Source organism: Dermacentor variabilis, chromosome 6, assembly GCF_050947875.1.
Source record: "Dermacentor variabilis isolate Ectoservices chromosome 6, ASM5094787v1, whole genome shotgun sequence".
NCBI classification, from domain to species: domain Eukaryota; kingdom Metazoa; phylum Arthropoda; class Arachnida; order Ixodida; family Ixodidae; genus Dermacentor; species Dermacentor variabilis.
The window spans coordinates 187,815,006-187,833,454 of record NC_134573.1 but is presented as its reverse complement, the minus strand read 5'-3'; the positions used below and the strand labels follow the sequence as shown (position 1 = coordinate 187,833,454).

The 18,449-nt window shown below is 43.7% G+C and overlaps 1 protein-coding gene across 2 annotated transcripts in view; it reads left to right on the top strand.

The window, feature by feature from the left end:
* The window catches only part of LOC142585966 (uncharacterized), a 219,347-nt gene that overhangs the window by 130,017 nt on the left and 70,881 nt on the right, over window positions 1–18,449 (top strand). The window contains exon 2 of one of the 2 annotated variants that reach the window (XM_075697106.1): window positions 2,472–3,279. The exons of the other annotated variant lie outside the window; for it this stretch is intronic. Within the exon in view, the coding sequence (XP_075553221.1) occupies window positions 2,472–2,536 (65 nt within the window). The 3' untranslated portion in view covers window positions 2,537–3,279. Of the gene's footprint in view, window positions 1–2,471; window positions 3,280–18,449 lie in introns of those variants that run through there. 2 annotated transcript variants of the gene reach the window in all.

Below are 18,449 nucleotides of genomic sequence, written 5' to 3'. Positions count from 1 at the left end.
CCCCTTTGGCATGCCACCTCCCTTTATCCCAGGGGTGTTTCCTTATCCCCACTGGCGCATAGCCGCCATGAAAAAATTAAATATAAATTGTACTATAGGGTTAAATAGGGTTAGAGGCTTTCATACATTGGCATTTTTTGATCAGATCTTTCGTCTCCTGCAATAGCTTACTGGTATCCTGTCTAACGGATTTGCCACCGACTTCTATTGCAGACTCCTTAATGACGCCCACAAGATTGTCGTTCATTGCTTCAACACTAAGGTCCTCTTCCTGTGTTAAAGCCAAATACCTGTTTTGTAGCTTGATCCAGAATTCCTCTATTTTCCCTCTTACCGCTAACTCATTGATCGGCTTCTTATGTACCAGTTTCTTCCGTTCCCTCCTCAAGTCTAGGCTAATTCGAGTTCTTACCATCCTATGGTCACTGCAGCGCACGTTGCCAAGCATGTCCACATCTTGTATGATGCCAGGGTTAGCGCAGAGTATAAAGTCTATTTAATTTCTAGTCTCGTCATTCGGGCTCCTCCACGTCCACTTTCAGCTATCCTGCTTGCGGAAGAAAGTATTCATTATACGCATCTTATTCTGTTCTGCAAAGTCTACTAATAACTCTCCCCTGCTTTTCCTAGTGCCCATGCCATATTCCCCCACCACCTTGTCACCAGCCTGCTTCTTCCCTACCTTGGTATTGAAGTCGCCCATCTGTACAGTGTATTTTGTTTTGACCTTACCCATCGCCGATTACACGTCTTCATAGAAGCTTTCGACTTCCTGGTCATCATGACGGGATGTAGGGGCGTACACCTGTACAACCTTCAATTTGTACCTCTTATTAAGGTTCACAACAAGACCTGCCACTCTCTCGTTAATGCTATAGAATTCCTGTACGTTACCAGCTATATTCTTACTAATAAAAAATCTGACTCCTCGTTCTCGCCTCTCCGCTATGCCCCGGTAGCACAGCACGTGCCCGCTTTTTAGCACTGTATATGCTTCATTTGTCCTCCTAACTTCACTGAGCCCTATTATATCCCATTTACTGCCCTCTAATTCCTCCAATAGCACTGCTAGGCTCGCCTCACTAGATAACGTTCTAGTGCTAAACGTTGCCCGGTTCAGATTCCAATGGCGGCCTGGCAGAACTGGCAGAACTTTCCAAGTTAATCAACAAGCGTAAGACAGCTGACATAAGGAAGTATAATATGGATAGAATTGAACATGCTCTCAGGAACGGAGGAAGCCTAAAAGCAGTGAAGAAGAAACTAGGAATAGGCAAGAATCAGATGTATGCGTTAAGAGACAAAGCCGGCAATATCATTACTAATATGGATGAGATCGTTCAAGTGGCTGAGGAGTTATATAGAGATTTATACAGTACTGGTGGCACCCACGACGATAACGGAAGAGAGAATAGTCTAGAGGAATTTGAAATCCCACAAGTAACACCGGAAGAAGTAGAGAAAGCCTTGGGAGCTATGCAAAGGGGAAGGCAGCTGGTGAGGATCAGGTAACAGCAGATTTGTTGAAGGATGGTGGGCAGATTGTTCTAGAAAAACTGGCCACCCTGTATACGCAATGCCTCATGACTTCGAGCGTACCGGAATCTTGGAAAAACGCTAACATAATTCTAATCCATAAGAAAGGGGACGCGAAAGACTTGAAAAATTATAGACCGATCAGCTTACTGTCCGTTGCCGACAAAGTATTTACTAAGGTAATTGCAAATAGAATCAGCAACACCTTAGACTTCCGTCAACCAAAGGACCGGGCAGGATTCCGTAAAGGCTACTCAACAATAGACCATGTTCATACTATCAATCAGGTGATAGAGAAATGTGCGGAATATAACCAACCCATATATATAGCTTTCATTGATTACGAAAAAGCGTTTGATTAAGTCGAAACCTCAGCAGTCATGGATGCATTACGGAATCAGGGTGTAGACGAGCCATATGTAAAAATACTGCAAGATATCTATAGCGGCACCACAGCCACCGTAGTCCTCCATAAAGAAAGCAACAATATCCCAATAAAGAAAGGCGTCAGGCAGGGAGATACGATCTCTCCAATGCTATTCACAGCGTGTTTACAGGAGGTATTCAGAGACCTGGAGTGGGAAGAATTGGGGATAAAAGTTACTGGAGAATACCTTAGGAAATTGCGATTCGCTGATGATATTGCCTTGCTTAGTAACTCAGGAGACCAACTGCAATAAATGCTCACTGACCTGGAGAGGCAAAGCCGAAGGGTTGGTCTCAACATTAATCTGCAGAAAACTAAAGTAATGTGTAACAGTCTCGGAAGAGAACGGCAGTTTACGATAGGTAGTGAGGCTCTGGAAGGGGTAAGGGAATACATTTACTTAGGACAGGTAGTGACCGCGGATCCGGATCATGAGACTGAAATAATAAGTGGGTTTGGTGGCACCGGGAAGGACGCCACGAAAAACCACTTTCTTCTTCTTGTACAGACGCTGCTCGGACTGACGGGGACCACTCGGAACTGCGACCGGTCTTCGATTGTTCGACACCATGATTCCGGAACGCTGGCTATCCTGCATCATCATGAACAGCACCCCACTGGGCTATCAACACGGCTGACAACGCCAACCATGCCGCACGTGGATCAAGCATCGAGCACGATCGCCACGCCGCACCTGCGCCGTCCCTTCGGCCAACCAGTGACAGGAGCGACATCGGACGAAGCGTACAAAAGGCCGCAGCAAGCGCAGGCCCTCTTCAGTGGGCTTGGTGGCACCGTGAAGGACGCCATGAAAAACCACTTTCTTCTTGTACAGACGCTGCTCGGAGTGACGGGGACCACTCGGAACTGCGACCGGTCTTCGATTGTTCGACACCATGATTCCGGAACGCTGGCTATCCTGCATCATCTTGAACAGCACCCCACTGGGCTATCAACACGGCTGACAACGCCAACCTTGCCGCACGTGGATCAAGCATCGAGCACGATCGCCACGCCGCACCTGCGCCGTCCCTTCGGCCAACCAGTGACAGCAGCGACATCGGACGAAGCGTACAAAAGGCCGCAGCAAGCGCAGGCCCTCTTCAGTGGGCTTGGTGGCACCGTGAAGGACGCCATGAAAAACCACTTTCTTCTTCTTGTACAGGTTAGAAAGAAATGTCCTTTTTCTAAGTGTTACAAAAGTGATGCTATTTGTTTTGTGGTGCTACCGGGCCCTGAGTGTATTTTGTGTTGTGTTTACGAGTGCTTCCGCGTTGTTGGTTCGCTGTTGCTGCTTAGTGGTGACATCGAGGAAAATCCAGGCCCAAATACGCTCGATGAGATCTTAAAAAGGGTTACGGAAATTCAAACCTCGCAGCACACTTTAGAAGGATTGCAAGGCGTTCAATCTAGACTGACAGAAATTGAATTTACTCTTACATCGCTTCAACAATATCGTGAAAAGCTGGAGCAGTGCGAACAGCACATCACTGCAATGAGCAAAGATATCCAGAGCCTGAGCAAAAAAATAGACGACATGGAAAACAGAAGCCGTAGGAATAACATTATTATTTATGGGTTAGAAGAAAAAAGCGATGAAACTAGTAAAGATCTGGAACAAGCGGTAGTCAACGGTGTATTCAAAGACAAACTCGGTGTAGAAACGAGATCAGTCGAGCGCGTACACCGTATTGGGAAAAAGAACACAAGGCCTGTAATTGTAAGGTTTTACAATTTCACAGAAAAAATGACATGTTCTTCGTAACTGCAAAAAGCTGAAAAATTGTTCGATATCTATATCGGGAGACTTCTCAGCCTCAGTACGTGACATACGCAGGAAACTTTGGCAGTCCTCCAAAGCAGAACGTGACGCTGGTGATAAGGTAACACTTCTTTTTGATAAGCTTAAAGTGAACGATCAACTGTATGTATGGAATGAACTACAGAAATGCAGACTACCTTTGAACAGCGTACGTCGTGACGACGCCGGGAAGTCCAGTGCATGCTGACAATACATGACGAGCAGGAGTTGTAAATTCACTTTCTTTAGTATGTTTTAATGCAAGGAGCATTGTTAATAAAACTCAACAATTAGAAGATATCTTGTTAATTTACTCTCCTGACATTGTCGTCATAACGGAAACATGGCTGCATGCTGATATTCATGATTCAGAAATAGTTCCTCCCTCTTATTTTCTTCTTCTTCGCTCCGACTGCGACAGTCGCGGGGGCGGAGTCTCTATAGCAGTACGGCAGGGCTTATCTTTTCGAAAAGAGCAAGGTATTCCAGATCATGAAAGTGTGTGGTGCACTGTATATGTCCACGATTCACCAGTGCTCATAGGCGGTATTTATAGGAAACCAAACGCGTCCGGCGACTACATAATGAAAATTCACGACTTCCTTTGTGGCAGGTTGAAAGATCGTACTAATTCTTACTGGTGATTTTAATCTAGCCACTATTGATTGGAGTACGTTGACCGCCGGCAGCAGAGATGTTAGTAGTTCTGAACTGCTTTTGAACATGGCGTTTAGTTTTTCGTTATCTCAGCTTATCACAGAGCCAACGCGCATTCAAGGGCAAACATTTTCAATACTAGACCTTGCATTTGTCTCTAATCATCTAACAGCCGACATCACACTCGAAGAGGGCATATCAGATCATAAACTGCTGCTGCTAACAGTTACTATCGGCGCTAGCGGACCAGTTCCAGAATCACGTGTAGCTGTTAAAAACTACAATAGAGCTTACGACGTCAGCATCATCGACTACCTTGAAGTAGCGTTGGAAACCTTTTCCATTGAAAATTATTGTACAGTGAATATTCTATGGCTTAAACTAAGACATAACACATTGTGAGGAAACGTTCGTTCCCACGCGACTGAAACGTACAAAACGCAGAAACCCATGGATTACGCGTAGTGTGATCCACCTAAAAAGAAAACTGAAAAGGATGCGGAAGAAAAAACGTAATCCTGAAGATATTCGCCGGCTTTCTGGTGAGCTAAAAACTGCTTTACGGAAGGCAAGGGATGTTTTTTTTTCAACAACACTAATAAATTTTATGACGCAACACCCACAGAAGTTTTGGCGCTACTTGTCCAGGCCTGAGAACCAAGTGACTCAAATCGATGTAAATGGAATCATAACTGATGAAGCTCACATTCAACAGATACTTTCAGTCCGTTTTTACACGTACCCCTACACTTACAGAAAGCGAAACTGTGACGGATCCTCCGGTATCAATGTCTGCAGTAGTCATAACCCAAGAAGGAATACTTAATTTATTGCTTCAGATTGATGTTAAAAAATCTTCAGGTCCTGACAATCTCTCCAATGCTTTTCTGCGGCGTTACGCAGAACAGAACTCCTTTCTTGCATGCAATTTTCGTAGCATCACTTCAAACAGCCACCCTGCCGATGGACTGACTCCGTGCCAAGGTCCTTCCGATTCACAAAGGAGGCAATAAGTTACTGGTAAACACTTACAGGCCGATTTCACTCACTAGTTCTTGTTGTAAAATGATGGAGCATATTATTAGCAAAGCAATTACCACCTACTTAGAAGATAACAATCTACTGTACCCCAAACAACACGGATTTCGCAAAGCTCTTTCTACCGTCACTGAACTCCTCGAAATAACGCATGACTTTGCTACAGTAATTAACTCGAGACTTCAAGTTGACGCAGTATTCATAGACTTTTGCAAAGCATTTGACAGGGTACCCCATCCAAAATTAATTGACAGACTTAAGAATATTGGGATTGACACTAACATAGTACACTGGATAACCGCCTATCTCTCTAACCGCAGCCAGTACGTTAAAATAAATGGCACTGAATCTGAAGAGTTAGATGTCTACTCCGGTGTTCCACAGGGGTCTGTGCTGGGTCCGATTCTTTTTCTAATTTTTGTTAATGACATTCATTCTCAAGTTGAACCTGACGTAACAGTAAGGCTGTTTGCAGATGACTGCGTCATCTACACCACAGTACGGACGATTAATGACCAGATTCGACTTAACTCCTCCTTAACTAACATTGCCAGATGGTGTCAAGAATGGGGAATGGAAATTAACGTAGCAAAAACTTCATCCATGTATATAACTCGAAAAAAGGTACCCTTAAAATTTGCATATCATCTAACGGGATTACATGTAACAGAAGCCGACTCAGTTAAATACTTGGGTGTTACCATCACAAACACATTAAAATGGGACGTTCACATTAAACAGACGTGCACAAACGCATATAGGCAGCTGGGATACCTTCGCAGGAAACTTGCACTGACACCTTCCAAAGTTAGGCTAGCAAGTTATAAGGCCCTTGTAAGGCCAATCCTTGAATACGGCAGTATTATCTGGAATCCGCACCAAATCTACCTTCTTAATCAACTGGAGGGAATTCAAAATAAAGCTCTCCGGTTTGTGTATTCGCAGTATTCACGTGACGTCAGCATAACCGCACTACGCAATCGGGCAAACATTCAAACATTGTCACTTCGCCGACGCGTTGCTGCCTTAAAGTTTCTCTGCCTTCTTTATCATGACAGCATTAATATAAGCAAACACGAGTACCTAAAACCACCATACCAGCGCTCAGCCAGAACAAACCATGACAAGAGTATCAGGCCATATACCTCCCGCTGTAATACATTCAAGTATTCCTTCTTTCCGTCAGTCATAGAATTATGGAATAAACTGCCACAAGACATTGTGTCCTCGGAATCTGTTATCACATTTTCTGTCAAGATTGAAAATTTTTTTGATCAGCAGGTTGCACCGTTGTAGAAAGGAAAAAAAAAAAGGGGGGGGGACTGCGCACGGAGTGTATGTTTCATGTGGATGCTGACCGCAGTTCTTGTAGTGTATGCTTTTACTGTGTATGCCGCTTGCAGTTATTCCAAAATCAGTGTATAACGCGCACCCTTTCCTGTACTGTTCAGTACAGGAACAGTCTGTACTGTTTTAGGACATTCGTTTCTTTCATTTTCGGATCTTTTTTTTGCTGGCAATCTGTACTTTTCGTTGTTGTTTTTCTTTGTTGTTCCCACTCCTGTAAGAGCCTGTAAAGGCTTACAGTATTAATAAAATAAATAAGAATAAGAATGGGCTGGGGTGCGTTTGGCAGGCGTTTTCAGATCGTGAACAGCAGGTTGTCATTATCCCTCAAGAGAAAAGTATATAACGATCTGTGTCTTACCAGTACTCACGTATGGGGCAGAAACCTGGAAGTTTACGAAAAGGGTTCTGCTTCAATTGAGGACGACGCAACGAGCTATGGAAAGAAGAATGATGGGTGTAACATTAAGGGATAAGAAAAGAGCAGATTGGGTGAGGGAACAAACGCGAGTTAATGACATCTTAGTTGAAATCAAGAAAAATAAATGGACATGGGCAAGACATTTAATGAGGAGGGAAGATAACCGATGGTCATTAAGGGTTACGGACTGGATTCCAAGGGAAGGGAAGCGTAGCAGAGGGCGGCAGAAAGTTAGGTGGGCAGATGAGATTAAGAAGTTTGCAGGGACAACATGGCCAGAATTAGTACATGACCGGGGTAGTTGGAGAAGTATGGGAGAGGCCTTTGCCCTGCAGTGGACGCACCCAGGCTGATGATGATGATGATGATATGGTTAAATAACGTCTTAAACATTAAATGTGTGCACATTAAATTTTGCCAGCGCAGAAAAGCGAACCTGTTCCAGGGGGGTTAGGGGGGGGGGAGTACCTGCTGAATCGCTTATCCCCCTTCCCTTCCTCCTCTCCCGCCTTCTTTCTTCTGGATCCGCCAGTGACTGCAGGTCAAGCGAGCGCCATGTCCTTGTTCAGACAGTAGCGGCCGGCATTGCGCCCTGCGCACGCTGAATATACGCTACATCCGCGCAAAGGGCAGCGGAAGAGAATCCTGACAGGGGCGTTGGGCTCGAGCCTTTCCGTCTTCTGATCAGCGCAGCGGAAAGTGTCCGGTGATGGGACCAACAACGCCGTTCGCCGCATGAATCTGTTCGTCGACAGGCTTTGATGGATCTGACAGCACCCGTGGCAGCGGCCGACAGGCGCGCGAGACGTTGGTGCGAAAAGCGACCGGGCGAAGACCAGGCGAGGACCAGGCGGCGTGCATGCAGGGTCAGCGAGAAAAAATCATCATAAAAAAAGAAAGATAAAAGGTTGGAAACAAGGCATGCAAGTAGCTGTGAAAAATTTTGCAAGCAAAGACAAAAGCTATCTCATCAGGCAGGTCTGGATGGACGACAAGCCAGCAAGTGGGTCTCACAAAGAAAGAAAGAAAGAAAGAGAAAGAAAGAAGGAAGTTCGGGACAAGTTTTCAGTGGGGAAAAGAGGCGAAGGCTATCCATCTTCAGTTCTGAGCACAGCGGTTCGTTAACACGCGATTGAATCTGAGATGACGGATCAGAGACAGGCCTATACACGACCCCCCTCTACACCGCGGCAGAAGGCCCAAGAATGATGATGGTGGCGTCCACCGTTATGCTGACGTAAAAAAGACGTGACCTGCACGTGCCAACGCATATGGGGAAATCGGGAAACGGCACACGCCGTGGAAAGCGCCTTCACCATTTTTCTATTCCGAATAACTTTTTAAAATTCCATATTGATTCTCCTTTTTTTTCGTTTGGACGTTTGTCGCAAATAATCAGATCGCATCCTCACAGCGCTGAGCCCCAGCGTTTGAAACAAAACTAATATAAACGCTTTACGAGTTTGTTTACCGGGGGTAGGAGAATCACAGCGTGAATTTTATTACAAAAATATTGTACAGCTTCCTGTCGCGTTTGTGTTGATGCGGAATGGCGTTAATGCTCCACTTGTTATTTCACTGTGGTGCATGATTTTTGATGTTACAGTTACATCTAAAAGAATATGCGGCAGCAAAATATATATGTGATTAGAAGTTAGAAAGCCAGGTGTGTCTCAACTGTGCGTTATTTTAATTTATTTGCTTCAGTTTCACTCTTTACAGCGATGGTAAAGACGCAGAAGGGCATTTTCGCTGAGTGAAGTTCTCGCTGGCAGCCGCCAGCTACTTTCAAAAGTGCTTGTTGGTCGGAGAACGCTGTTCGGAGGACAGGCACTCGGTTATTCACCATCGTGATGGGTGCTTGCCGCGATGCGTCATTGCTGTGTCGATGTCGAACAAGACATCCAGCGAGAAAAGCACGCTGCTACGTATACAGGCACGCTGTGTGGCCAACGCGCCGGCCACTGCGAGCATGGCGCGGGGTTCTGTATATAGGTGCACACCACATTTCGCAGCCCGCTGCAGCGCTTGCGTCGAAAGCTTGGCCACGGACGCTAAAGAACCACGAGCCTGGTCCGTCCCGCCGCTGTCAAGGCTATGTTGCGGTTACCTTTCGGACTAAATGACATATTATTTACCACGTTGAATTAAAGTCAAACCGGACATCAAAAAATTCATCAGCCCTTCCACACTGTGAGGAAGGACGAGCAGCGAAGCTGTGGTGTGTTTTATCTCAATCGAAGCATCTGTGTATATATGCGTATTATTATTATTATTATTATTTTATGAAGTAGTGCCGTGTGAAAGTACCGCCGCATGGCAGACGGGAATTGCACAATATTTACGACTTCACTGTGAACTACGTAATTAAGAAACGTAGTCGAAACTCGGCGTGATGATAGAGTCGTCTCAGCGGCCAATTTTAGTATAACATTTTCCAAGATATCTACATTAGATTGAGAGCTACAGAGTATTCGCGAGAAACTGGAGACGAAATTTTTTTCGACGCGTACACGCACGGACATCGACCCCCCCTGCAGGGTAGCTATGTACAGCTTCGTGTTGTAAGCCTACAATATTCACAAACGCACACATAATAAGTTATCAGCAAGAACAACATTTGTCCAGTGACTAGGACATAAAACAAATGTTTCAGATTCATCCAACGAATCGTGGATGTGTCGCTGGAACTGCGGGGCCTCAATTCTGCATCGGCATGCAATTATTGCCTTGGCGCACTTCAACTCACGATGTCTGCACGGCTCTGGCGTTGCACCAACTCTTCTTCGCTCCAGTGCACTTCACTGGGAGGATGTCGTTGGCGAGGGAGGCAATGGGAGGTGTCTTCCACGAGGTATCGAGTTCGATTCGTGGTCGCGGCGGCGGCATTTCAACGGGGGCGCTACACGCAAAAACAATCCCGCATACGAGTACTGTGCCATTCTTGTTTACGCTAAAGAATTTCGAGTTTTCTTTCTGAAAAACCCGTGCCGGGTTCGGGCTGCAGTCGGGTTCATGACGACTTTCTCTTTCATGAACCTTCCTCCACTTTGCCGCTTCCGCAGAACTGATTGGCCATATTCAGTGTCGCTGTGCTTTGAGTTGTCAATTAATACGCCTTCGCGCTGCTTTCGGCTAGCCTCCTGGTAAGATAAGACGGCAGAGTGACAGCCCCGGAAAGATGTCTTATTTATTTATTTATTTATTTATTTATTTATTTATTTATTTGCAGTACCCTCAGGGAATACATTACAGAGAGGACGGGCATACGTAGCAAGAGAAAACAGAAGCAATACAGAAAAAGAAAAAGCCTAATACGGAATAGGTTACACATTTCAAGTAAAAAAGTAGACACAAGAAATAACTAATGGCACAGTATTTTTACAGTAAGCTTGATAGCGCATTCTTAAAGGCTGTTGGATGAGTTATGTTCGTTGTAGTGGCAGGTAACTGATTCCAGTTTCTTGCGGTTCTGGCGACAAATGGCTGTGAACCTGCAGTGGTTGAAAAATATGATATGGTAATGTTAAGGGGATGATCAAGCTGGCGAGAGAGAAATCGTGCTGGATGTATTAACAAGACGTTAGTGCTGGGTTCGATTCCCGGCCAGGGCGATGTTTTCTTAAATTAAAAGCATTCTTTCTGAGAAATCCCTATGGGTTTCCTTTCTAGCTTCAAGCTACAGCCAACTGGACTACACTTTCCCTTTTCATTTACTTTGGTTCATCTGCAAATGAAAACAAAGCACGGGGAACAAAACTAAAGGGTCTATTCTCGCTAAATCAAGGCCTGGATTCTCAAGGCGGTCAAAATTAACTAGTAGCCCCCTGTACACTGCAACATCTCTCAGAGCCTGTGGGCTGCATCGACAGAAAACTGAATCAGTCGCACGCATGGATTTTTATTCTGGCGCGCCTCCGAAATCCATATCGAGACTGCGATAACGGATGGCGCAGGCATTACATAATTAACGGGCCCCAATTAATGAATTCCCTTTTCTTCAGCCAGCCATATTATTTAGAAATAAGCTACAGCGGCCAGGCACCCGTATCAACGTTAGCACTCTTATCGCGATGCTCGAGAGGGGTGCAACAAGAGAGAGAGAAAGAGGAAAGACAGGGAGGTTAACTATAGGCACGTCTGGTTTGCTACCCTGCACCGGAGGTAGGGATGTAGGGATAAAAAAGAAGAGAGACATAAGAGATAGAGCACAATTTCACGCACAGTTAAAGGTTCGCACCAAGCCTGCACACGGTCGCCAAGACCTGTCGACTTGAGGTACTGCAACAACGCTTTCGTGGCTTTCTGTGCCATCAACGCGTATGGCCTTGGTCCAAGGATCTTCATTTCTGAAAATGGTCTAGATTCCAGCTGGTTCAATGCTGTGCGGAGAGCTTCACGCTCGACGTCGTACTGGGGACAGAGACATATGATGTGTTTAATCGTTTCTATAGTTCCACAAGTGTCGCACATGGGCGTATCCCCCATTCCAATCCGGAACGAGTAGAACTTCGTAAATGCCACCCCGAGCCACAGGCGGCACAATAATGTCGCCTCAGACCGGGAAACATGTAATGGCACTTGAGGGATGGATCAAGTCTATGAAGAATACCAGTCTTTGTGTGTCATAGTTTAAGCCACGATATGAAGCTTTCTTGCAGCGTCGGTTCTGGATAAGGGGATTGGAACTGGTTGGGCTTCCAGTGGGGCAGTCCGGGCGGCTTCGTCGGCGAGGCCATTACCAGCAAAGCCGGTATGTCCAGGTAGCCACTGGAATATAAATTTATGCCCTTTAGCGATAGATTGTTGGTGGTCTTCTCTTGTTTCATATGTCAGCTGCTCATGAGCCCTGTGATATAGGGTAAAATGCAGACTCTGAAGTGCTGCCTTAGAGTGACAAAAGATTATCCATATCTCTGAGGTGTCTTTTGCAGGAGGTATTTGACAGCAGCACGCAGGGCAGCAAGCTATGCCGCCGTTGATGTTGTAGTCTGTGACAGTTTGAATTTCATTGTGGTTTTAGTAGCCGCAATGACAACCGCCCCTGAAGAACTGGTAGATGAGACCGAACCATCGGTATAGATGTGTATTCGATCCCCGTCTGTTTCATTGAGTAATAGCAGCTTCATCTGTTTCAGAGCTATTTTTGGGTGATTGGCCTTCTTCTTTAAACCCGGAATACTTAGGCGCACCTGAGGCTGCTGGAGACACCACAAGGGCAATGAGGGCCTTGCTGCTGGTGTGTACCCTAATGGAAGACCATCTGTATGGGTGATGATAACTTTGGAAAACGTTGCACGAGGTCTCTGCGAGGGCAAGAACGCCGAGTGATGATCAGGGACGCAGGAAAGATAACGGATATGCGTCCTGGGACAATACACAGAAACGTATGTTTGGATGGGGTGGTCTTCGGCGAGCACGATTGACAGTGCGCAACAAAGTGGAATGTACACAACCTATTATTATTATTATTATTATTATTATTAATGAGGTTTTCCAGTGAGCGTGTGCTTGAGGGCGTTGCTCTTTGCTGTGGATGTCGTGCGGATGGAAGTGTAATCACTCGTCATTTTTAATGTTTTGCGGGCTTCCTTTCTCAGCTAGAAAAATGAAACAGTAATTGTATCTTGCTGAAAAAATTCCAGTTCGATGTTTCAATAATAATTGATATTCTATAATTAATAATATAACAATAATTAATTATATAGTTAGGTAAATTAGCTAATTGAATGTCACCAACAAGGATTACTGGCGGCTTCTCAACTGTACTGTCTAAAACATCTACTTGGTCTTGCTCGCGTAAAATGACACAATTTTTTTGTTACTGTAGAAGTTTTTATTTTCGCGCGCCCCTAATTTACCTAAAATATAAGGGCGCGCGAAATTTTCAGGGAAGAAATGTGAACCCTATGGTTAAAATTAAAGATTGATTATGCCGGCTAGTCGCGCTGTCTACGTCCCCCAAAACGTGGCGCATTCGATTTACTTGGCCGCGTGTAAACTTGCGCCATGACATTTCTCTAAAATCCTGCAATCTCTGGCCTCCCACAGAGATGAGCCAGGCGGCGTCTCGGTAGCGTGCATGTTCGTGTTGGGCACGAGCGCCCTGACAGTGATGTCTGTGACTCGATCTTTAGTGCTTGCTCCACCTGTTCAGATACATGTGACACACAGGTACGCTCTTCTTACTGGAATAGATCCCTGGGTAGTTGGTTTATGTGTTGCGCAAGTTAGCTGGCATGTGTTGTACAAGCTTTCCTTTTTCTTTTTGCCATGTATACTCTTTTTCGACAACCGGAGAACAGATGTGAATTAATTTTGCTGCGCGTCAATTAAAAAATTCCCAGCTGTACTTAGCTATCGCCTAAAAGACGTGAAAGTGAAAGCCTTGTATAGCCTACTGTAATCCACCTTAATCCACCTTAACCCTCCTAATTCCACTTTAATCCGCCATAATTAATCTACCTTAATCGACCTCAATCCACCTCAATCATCTTTGACCCATCTTTACCGACCGTAATTCACCTTATTCGACCTTAATCCACCCTAACCAACATTAATCCACCTTAATTAGACTTAATCCACCTTCATATAATGTAATCCACCTTAATTCACCTTAGTACAATCCCTAATCAATCATTAATTGACTTTGCTAATCATTAATCATCTCTTATACACGGCTGGACATGATTTGCTTTACTTCTGGCCTTCCTTAGGTCCCGTGACATTTTCTGTACCTCACAGCGCGGCCTCGAAACATATAGATTTAAGGCTTTCGCCTTAAAAAATACACAATAATGACAGCTAGAAGTAGCCTCTACCACGACATGTGCAACAAAGTCATATACCCCACTTATAGAAACAGCGTTGGTGTGTATACTTACGTTTACATTATTTGCGCGCCTTAATCACTTTTAGTTGAGCACGGAGGGCATGAATGTTTACTTCAGGGCACCACCTCTTCCCACTCCATTTACAGGCCCAGAGCTGCTCAAGGCGCGAATATTGAATAAAACTATCGAAATATCTAGTGTTACAATGCCTGCATCAATAGGTGACCAATATCTGTGTTAACACGTATAGAGCCCAAATTTTCTCTGCGTCTACGTGGCGACTCACGTCCGATGTGTGACGCCACGATGATGACGAACGATTACTGAGGCTAGACGAGAAAACACAGGCAGCGCGGGAGAGAGCCTCCATTTGACTACGCTGCACAGGGAGAGGGAAATGAGGGAGAAAAGAAACATCTCAGGATGCCGTATAAAGAACCAGAAAACGCGACCAGAGTTGCTGCAGAGCTTCAAGAAGCCAGATCCTCAGCGTCGCTGCTTGACCGTTTAACTAGCGTCAAGAGACAGCCGTACGGGTAATTAAAAATGAGGGTGACATTTATTGCGTTGGTTTTCGTAAACCGGGCGGCACAGCATTCTTATAGTGCGCGCATGGTTTAAGAAAGTACAGAAAGGGGCAGTTATTGATTATTACGACTACTGTTATTCGAAGTAGCTGGAGCAGATACGAATATAGGCCACATATAGTGCGTCGGGTCTGGAATAACTCAAGGAGAACACAGAAACGCAAAGCTTTCTCATTTACTTTTTTTTAGTTGATTTGAGACGGCTGTAAGGCTGAATGTTCGACTTATTTAATGAGGGGAGTTTCAGCTTTACTAAGATTTTACGCGATTTCTTCATATCTTTGACGTATTATTTGCGCATTTATATGTTAAATGTCAGTGCGTCTGCGCGAATTAGCAGCGCCAACAGCTCCTAAGCGCCAAATAATAATAATAATAATAATAATAATAATAATAATAATAATAATAATAATAATAACCGCCGTGGTTGCTCAGTGGCTATGGTGTTGGGCTGCTCAGCACGAGGTCGCGGGATCGAATCCCGGCCACGGTGGCCGCATTCCGATGGGGGCGTAATGCGAAAACACCCGTGTGCTTAGATTTAGGTGCACGTTAAAGAACCCCAGGCGGTCGAAATTTCAGGAGTCCTCCACTACGGCATGCCTCATAATCAGAAAGTGGTTTTGGCACGTAAAACCCCATAAAAAATAATAGTAATTCAACCACATACAGATACTTTGAGCAAAAAAGAAGAAAAAAAAAACAGGAAGCCGAAAGGCAAACAACACGCTCTCGGCGCAATGGACTCCGTCCGAAATAACTATCTGTAATATTAATGCGCTTAGCATACTAAAGAAAACTGACTTCCTCGAAGCATTACTTCTTGGTTTCGAACCAGATTTTGTTGCTTTAACTGAGACTTTTCTAACAATCGATATCAGGGACGCTGAAATCACACCACCAAACTACGTAATCGTACGGAAGGAGGAATGAACACGCGGCGGTGGCGTCGCCTTATTGATAAAAAGGGAATCCCTTATATCGTGTTATCTGATGTCACAGGAGTGGAAGGAATTTTTTGTAAACTAACATTTTCTGCATGCAATATTGTTGTCGGCTGTATTTATCGAAATCCCTCATGTGAGGTTGAAGTGATGGAAAGACTGTACTTACATGCGCAAAATAATGTCTTGGGGGCCAGGCTATTATTTCTAGGGGATTTTAACTTGCCTGATGTAAACTGGCAAACATTTGAACATCACTCACCAAGTGCTGATATGCTTCTTGAGCTCATGCTTTCATTGAATCTCAGCCAAATCGTAACAGAGCTCCACACGTGTCCAAGGAACTGCTTCCAACACACTTGATTTAGTTTTTTTTGAGCCATCATTTCCCGTTAGAGCAAACGTATCTTGAATTCATTAATGGAATATCTGATTATAAGATTATTTTATGTGCTGTACTTGCTCAGAATACTACATTTTCTTCACAACCACGCATCACTTACCCGGACTTCAGTAGAGCTGACGATGCGAGTATTATTGAATACTTATCTAACAAATTTACCGCCCTTGAAGCACTTTCAATACGTCCCACTACAAACATCGAAACACTGTGGCATAGGTTCAAAAAATTTGTTTCATTGTGTTTCCAAGTATGTACCTTCTAAAGTTAAAAAAACGAGGTAGCACAATCCCTGGATCTCACATGACATCATTCATGCCAAACGTAAAGGCAAGCGTCTTTTACTCAAACACACTTCAAGGATTCCTAAGAAATTCACCGCGGAAATACTGGAACTACCTTAAACCTAAGGCATCAAGTGATTCCCAAGTGTCGCCCGAAACTAACAAAGAAAGCGCCAATTCACTAAATAACTATTTTTCTTCTATCTTCACAACTGACGATGGGAAACTACCTCAGATTGGACGTCACCGTCAATAGCAGACTAAGCCCTCATACTGTCACAGAGGCCGGAGTCCTGAACCTTCTCCTAAACCTGGACACGAAAAAATGGCCAGGCCCGGATAAAATATCCCACGCTTTCTTGAAACGATACGCGTAATGGACGACGAAGTACCTTTGTACAATATGTAACACATCATTATCATCATCTGTTCTTCCAAAGGATTGGGAATCTGCAAAAGTTGTCGCAATACATAAATCAGGCTGCAAAGACGACCCGTTCAACTTTCGGCCAATTTCGCTTACGAGTACCGTGTGCAAACTTGTGGAACGTATCGTACTAAAACATATAACCGTTTTCATAGAAAAGGAGAATATCATATCACCATATCAAAATGGCTTTCGCAGAGGCCTTTCTAGAATCCCTCGACTACTGGAACTAACCCACGACATATAATTTAATATCGACCAACACAGACAAACAGACCTTATCCTACTCGATTTATCGAAGGCATTTGATTGGGTATCACACAAAAAGCTCATAAGACTTGGTACAGGCCCCATAATTGACTGGATTTGTGACTATCTTGCTAACCGTATCCAATTTGTGAAAGTGAACGGACAGATTTCCCAGACAACCCGGGTAACATCGGGAGTCTCCCAAGGAAGTGTCCTAGCTCCCCTTTTATTTCTAGTTTTTATTAATGAATTACTCGCAAAAATCACAGGAAACGTTAGGCTATTTGCAGACGACTGCATTCTTTAACGAAATAATAACTCACATGATGACGACATAACATTACACAACGACTTGAAAGCTGTATCTAACTGGTGTGCCCACTGGCAGATGCCCATCAATACTGAGAAATCTGCTGTTCTTTCAATCACCAGAAAAAAAAAAAAACTAACTCGAGCTTTATGTATACCGTTAACGACGTGCCACTAATACGAGTTCATGAACACAAGTACCTCGGATTAACGTTCACGCATGACTTAAGATGGAACGCCCATATAAACAACGTTACAGCGACTGCAATGAAACGCCTTTTCTTTCTTGGAAGGCACCTCCGACTAGCACCACCCGATACAAAACTTGTGCCTTACAAAACTTTCGTCAGGCCAGTCCTTGAGTACGCAAATGTTATCTGGTTCCCATACACTAAAAAACTAGAAGGTGTACAAAGGAAAGCTCTAGCTTTCCTTTAGCGATAAGAGAACGGAATAAACTGAGTGAGTCCATTAGTAATAGTTCCTCATTAGATACATTTGCTAATTCACTGGAAAAACATCTCCTCGCCTTACAGCTCTGATTTACATACTCCGGTTTGTTACCGATCTTCATAACCTAACAATTTAATCTATGAGTGTTCTTTTTGTATAATCCATTATACGCATGAGTGCATCCTGTTTGTGATATTCATTAGGTGTTTTATATCACATGCGTTTCCTGGTGGTTTTTTTTCTTTCTTGTTTGGTTTCATATTCTCTCAGATTATTTTTCGTTATAGTATATTGTACCCAAATATTGCATTTGTAACGAAGTAGTTAATTCTCTTGTTTAGCGAAGCCAAAACCTTTGCAATAACACACTCGTGATGGACAGTATGTGAAATTAATAATAATAATAATAATAATAATAATAATAATAATAATAAGAATAATAATAATAAGAATAATAATAATAAGAATAATAATAATAATAATAATAAGAATAATAATAAGAATAAGAATAATAATAATAATAATAATAATAATAATAATAATAATAATAATAATAATAATAATAATAATAATAATAATAATAATAATAATAATAAGAAGAAGAAGAAGAATAAGAATAATAATAAAACGTTTATTATAGTGCCCAGGAACAGCTACAGCTGTTACTGAACAGCTAAAAGTAATACATGAGAAAAGTACAGAGAACACAATTGTGGTAGACACAACAATGTGAGAT